Here is a 5991-nt window from a genome sequence, read left to right as displayed (position 1 = left end):
GTCCATCTGCAGTGTTTTAATCCGCCAATGTAGCAATGTTTCGGATTCCATATGTATGTACATTTACCCTACCTTCTTATAGAGAAGGAAAACATTGTGATGCAACCTGCACCAAGATATGTCTGAATTCAACTAATATAATTTCAAAACAAATTGGTATAAAAGACACCCAATGTGTGTCTATGCAAGCTTATTTTTCTAGTGCTTACTCTGTTTTAAAAATTAGTTGCAGTAACGTAGTAATCAACCACTACAAGAAGTTTCTTACACTTATTAGATTATTCTTGTTTGCAACTCGCAATTGCAGCATTGTAATGGCATGGAATTTTTCTTGTTTTTCCTCACATTAATTCAAACTAGTTACTTCTTTTTTTCTATCTGTTTTGTTAATTTTGGTTAGTAAAGTAATCTAGAATTCTTAGGATAGCTATAAAGAATAGTTTTTTTTTTATAAAAGCAGAGAAGTTTAAAATTTAATTCGATAATAAATATTTGAGTGTATAAAGGTAAAACATGATGAGGAAAAGATGAAGAGGTAAGGTGAACTGAATTTTACACCTGCCAAAAAATACATATGTACCCAAAGAGGATATATAGGTACCTCACCTAGACACATTGCAAATTGATCATTCTTACGACTGGTTGGTAACTGACTTAAGCATGGTTTACTTATGGATTACTTATGGATTGTTATGTTTTATTCATTTTAATTGAATTTTATAATGTAACGGTTAATTATATAAGAAGCTAAACATTTTAAAATTGAATAATTTTAAAATTGACTTAACACCGTTTGGTAAGTTTAACTACCGCAAAGTTATCTGGCAGCACTGACTAATTCCCACTGTCAAAGAAATATGTCAAACTCAAATAAAAATTGATTTTGATTTGTTATCTTACCGAAAAATATTAATATTTATCGTATAGAACCAATGCAGAAACTTTTGTAACAATTTTCCATATTATCTTATCAAAAGCTAGTTACAGCTTCAAATATGAGCGACGCGCAAAATGGTGATCCTTTTTATTTTTAAAGACAAATTCGGGTTTTACAATCATTATAAAATATTAAAATATATAATCCAATCGTTATTTTTTTTAATTCTAGGAGAATGTGATATGCTCAAAGCTCTGTATGATTTCGAAGCAACATTAGCGAAGACGTTAAGTTTTACAGAAGGTGAATATTTTTACCTTCAACAAACCAACACCAAACAGCGAAACTGGTGGCATGTTGTTAACAGAAAAGGTCATGTGGGTTTCGTTCCGTCGAATTACGTGGCCTCAGTCAAGGTAAAATCAATATAAAACGCTAATTATCTATCATCTAATTGTAATGCTCAGTTTCATTATTCAGTAAGGTGTGTATTGTTGCAGGCAGAGCCAGAGTTTTTTCTGGCGTTCTTAAACGATTGTATAAAAAATCTTAATGAGAATCATACAATGTCATCACAGAAACAGGAGACATTAGCTAGATTAATTGAAAAGAAGAAGGAAGCTCAATTATTAGTTAAGCCACCATCTAAAAAGCCTCCAGCACCTAAACCGCCACCACGTTGGGATGATTCTACTCCTAATGGTGTATCTCCATCATTTGACTTGAGGCCTGTTGTTTCTCAGCAACATGTCTCTGAAGAATATGATGCACCACAATCTCCAATAAAATCTACAGAAAAAACATTACAAGGTGAAGTTCAGTTCTTGTTTATTCAAAAAGTTTTAATTTACCTGAAAATCACTTTCATATTAAAAAATTTGGCAGCATTGATCCAATTTGAATACCACAATAGTTTTTGATTAAAGCTTTAATACTCATCCAGAGACAAAAAAATAATAATTTATAATTATTTCAGACATAGAGGAAGATAGGAAGAAAAACAATGTGCCAAAGACTTCTAATCAGCTCTCTTCTGACACTGACAACCAGGATGACAGCCAGGACAGTAGTGAGAGCATAAAACCAAATGCTATTTATGAAATTGTACAAGCAGTACGCAAGGAAACTCAATTGAGCCATGAAATGTCTAAAGTTGCTGTGGAAACTGTGCTTATATCATTAAGGGTGAGTTTTGAAATCTCCTTGCACATTTAAATAAATATGTCCATTTAGCTTATTCCTTGTAGTTCCATACAAATGATGTTAGTATGACTTTGTTTTATTATTTTCACCCCGTAAAACCTTATTTGCAAATGATGAAATTCAAATGCTAAAATGACAATAAAGGCCTTTGACATTAGAAGGCAATAGTTGCCATGACAATGTTGCATCATTATTGCTATGACTTGTCATTTTTGTCCCTTTCTTGCATTTATTTCACCTTAAAATTAAATAGCACGAAAATATATAGCCTATCTATCATATGTGTGGGTCTTTCAATAAAAAAAAAATTAAAAAACATGCTGTGATTGCTGACATCACATATAACTGGGAAGTGTCAGTTTTCGTTTTATTATATTGTTGTTATTTGTTTTATACTTTAATTAACAAGTTAACCTATACATGCAATAGATTTCACTACTGATATTTTTGCAGTTTTAACAATGCATAATAGTTTATTGTGGTCATAGGAATTTCTTCCCGGTGGAGCAGCAAGATCTATTATCGATGCATTACTTCGTGAAGCGAATAGCAACATAACATGCCCTAAGAATGCGATTGACGCCGCGCCTGACGCGCTACGAATGATGACAGCACTTAACGCATTATCTAAAGCAGCTAACGATGCACAACAGAGAGGCTGGGCGCTACATGACGATGCACATGATATACAAACACAATTATTAGAACTTATATCTGTAATGGTAAGAGACCCCCGATCTATAATCAGTTGCTGACAATACCAAGCTAGTATGGAAGTTTTCAATCAATGTATAGTAAGTCATCAACTTTTACTACCATTACAAATGGTTGATTGTCACTTTGTATCTCCAGAATGGTTCTATGGATGTTGTTTAAATTTGGCATATATGACCAATCTAGAAGTACATATATGTATTCTTATATATTCATTATAAGCTACTGATTAAGTATTCATAGATTTAATTATTTGCAGCGGTTTGTATTATTAATTAATTTGTTACAGTCAAATGCAGACATTAACATATCGCAGCATGTGCTCAGTAGCCATAGATATGCGTATGTCACTACCTTGGTGCAGTACTACCAGATGGAGACAAGATGGCCGCTGCGACAGCTTTTATTACAGGTAAGAAAAATTAGGTACATTATACTGTAGTTTTTATAAACTCTAAAACTCAAAATGTTGATCACTTTTTATCTTATTCAGTGAAGAAAAAAGTGTATCATATATTTGCAATTGATAGATAAGGTTTTTTTAATGTAAGTCATTTCAACTAAAGATTGTAAACAGTTTAGCCGAGCAATATCACGGAAATAATTGCTATGGATCCCAGAAAGAAATGGCGCGCTTTATAAAACATGTAATTGACATTGACAGCTGTCATAGGGACACGTCAATCTTTGCATCGGACTAGTGTTGCGCCGTTACATCGGCACTGTATCGATTTTCTTAACCATAAGAAGCCTGATTTTTCAATCGAATTACAAAATGTATAAGTGTACCCTTTACTATGATTTTTCCTAAAGGGGAAGTAAAAAAAATCAAAACGATATTTTTATACATTTTCGTGATATGCTCCTTTTTGTTTTCCAACTTGAAGATTATCAGTCAAAGGTAACATGTAAACAGCCTAATATTAAAATAAAATCGATTGTAGGTACCCAATGCGATTTATAATACCGGTATCAAATTAGAATTTTCAGGTATTTAACCATTAAATGCGTGATGATGCATTTATACATCAATCTTTTCTTTCTTACGCAATAGACTATTTTGAAAAATCTTTTTTTTTCACTTAATCTATGTTCAATTTACTACCCGTTTCAATTTAAGGGTTAAACACTGTGGACTCTTGGCTGTTAGTTCCCATTGTAGTCGTGATAGCTATGGTATGAATGGTCGTGTCAGGCATTCGGTGTGATGTGCGGGCTGGAGCGCACGGCGCTGGCGACGCTGGCGCTGTCGGCGCTGCCGGCGGAGCTCGCGCGCGACATGCGCGACAACCCGCGCGCGCTCAGCCGCCTCTCGCACTCCGCGCTGCTGCTCTCCATGCTGCTCTCCATGGCCGACAAGCTGCCGGTCACACACTTCGGTAACATCATACTTCATACTAATATTGTAAATGCGAAAGTTTAGATGGATGGATGTTTGTTACAGTTTGTAGTCTAGACGACTGAACAGATTTGGATAAAATTTGGCATAGATGTCGAACATAGTCTGGAAAACACATATGATAGGCTACTTACTTTTTTTTATTAATTCCACGCGGACGGAGTTGCGGGCGAAAGCGAGTTATTTTATAACTAGGACTTCGGCCGCGTAAATTAAATAAGATAAACGAAATATACGTTACTCACTGATAACATAGCTTTTTAATGGTGAAAGCATTTTTGGAATCGGCCCTGTAGTTTTTGATTTATTCCAATACATACGAAAATACAAACTTTTCTTTGTAATCTTGGTATAGACATAGATAAACGCGCGCCTAGGAACACAAAAAGAAATATATGTAATTTTTCTGTCTCATTTAATGTTTATTTATTTTAAAGGCCCAATTTGATTGGTACATATTTCTTCGTTTTCTTTATTTAGGCACTAAATGTAATGTTTTGTTTTTGTAAGGAGGAAGGAATTGGCTCCTGAGACACAAAATAACAGTTCAGAAACCAAGGCTACGAAATTTATAAATATAAGTTACACAATAAAGCATTTATTACAGCATCTATTATCTATACGTTTTTATTTGATGGTGGTAATGTTTTCAACAGAGCAACTGGGCGTAGAGTTTGCTCAATTTCTACTGGATCTGATTGAAAACCCCCCGGAGACAGACGTGGACGAGCAGATCCCGGATCTGTTCCTGACGCTGCTGCTGGCCTACAACCTGCAGTTCGACAACCCTCACGAGAACCTTCTGCTGGATGCGCTCGAGACTCAAGATAATGCAAAAACATTCTGCGAGAAAGTTCTCCTCTTGTTAAACCGCGAAGGTAATCTTATTTCTTATTGATATTATAAATACGACAGTTTAGATGGATAAAAATGCATCCAGAGTTCACGTTAGAGTTTGTATCCTAAACTGCTGGACGGAATTCGATGAATTTGGTATAGATGTAGAGGATAGTCTGGAAGAATAACACACTCGTTTTCCATTTTTTAATTCCAAGCGGACGGAGTCGCGGGCGAAAGCTAGTATATAATAATATTTTATATACAGGCATAGGATAATCGTTAACTTATTGTTTTGTGATCACACATTTTTCATCTTGAACAATGTGTTTTGTTTCCCAGTGTATTATTCCATTATTTTTTTTAACAATAAAGGCAATAATCGTTGCAGTGACCATTAATAACTTAACCTACAGTATCTAAGCTGCATTATTTTGTAATGTATTGTGTTAAAGTAACATGAGATATGAAAGGAATCCAATCAAATTATGTTCAAAGTGGTATTTAACTGGGATCATATGATTTCAGTAACCTTTAAAAATGTATATTTTGTTTTATTGTAAATTGTTCCTTCATATATTACAGAGGACCCGGTGCATATCTTCGACCACGAGCCGGCGCCGCCGCACGCCGTGCTGAAGCTGGTCATAGACCTGTTCAGCCGCAGCAAGACCGCGCACCACTTCTACACCAACGACGTCAAGGTCGCCATCGACATCATCGTGCGCCAGCTCGCCGACCTCTCGCCTGGAGACAACGTAAGTGGTACTGACATTTACACGAACGAACATGAATGTATTACTTTTAATGTCCCAAGTAATATACCAAGTCGACGGTTCTGTTATTTATTCTATGTCTAATGAAATCCCAGTTGACGGCTCTGTTTGTATTTAATCTATCTTAAGTGTAGCTTTAGCTTCTTATACTTCTTGTCTTTATTTTAAAGTTAGATAAAAACTAG

At 35.0% G+C, this 5991-nt stretch overlaps 1 protein-coding gene across 1 annotated transcript; it reads left to right on the top strand.

Moving 5' to 3' along the window:
- Positions 1-854: 854 nt before the first annotated feature.
- LOC106109140 (NCK-interacting protein with SH3 domain) lies at positions 855-5991 on the top strand. Its single transcript, XM_013290544.1, has 10 exons — positions 855-1014; positions 1109-1293; positions 1378-1687; positions 1854-2062; positions 2569-2802; positions 3084-3206; positions 3990-4173; positions 4850-5071; positions 5616-5788; positions 5977-5991. Exons 1-10 carry the CDS (start codon positions 996-998, stop codon positions 5989-5991), a joined length of 1674 nt encoding a protein of 557 aa, XP_013145998.1. The 5' UTR covers positions 855-995.

The sequence above is a fragment of the Papilio polytes genome, unplaced genomic scaffold (genome assembly GCF_000836215.1).
Source record: "Papilio polytes unplaced genomic scaffold, Ppol_1.0 DF821289.1, whole genome shotgun sequence".
Taxonomy (NCBI): Eukaryota; Metazoa; Arthropoda; class Insecta; order Lepidoptera; family Papilionidae; genus Papilio; species Papilio polytes.
This window is presented reverse-complemented; position numbering and strand designations above follow the sequence as displayed.

Coding starts and splice junctions, on each gene's coding strand:
- LOC106109140 (XM_013290544.1), top strand. Junction 2,803..3,083: donor TAGAACTTATATCTGTAATG/GTAAGAGACCCC, acceptor AATTTGTTACAG/TCAAATGCAGACATTAACAT. Junction 5,072..5,615: donor CCTCTTGTTAAACCGCGAAG/GTAATCTTATTT, acceptor CATATATTACAG/AGGACCCGGTGCATATCTTC.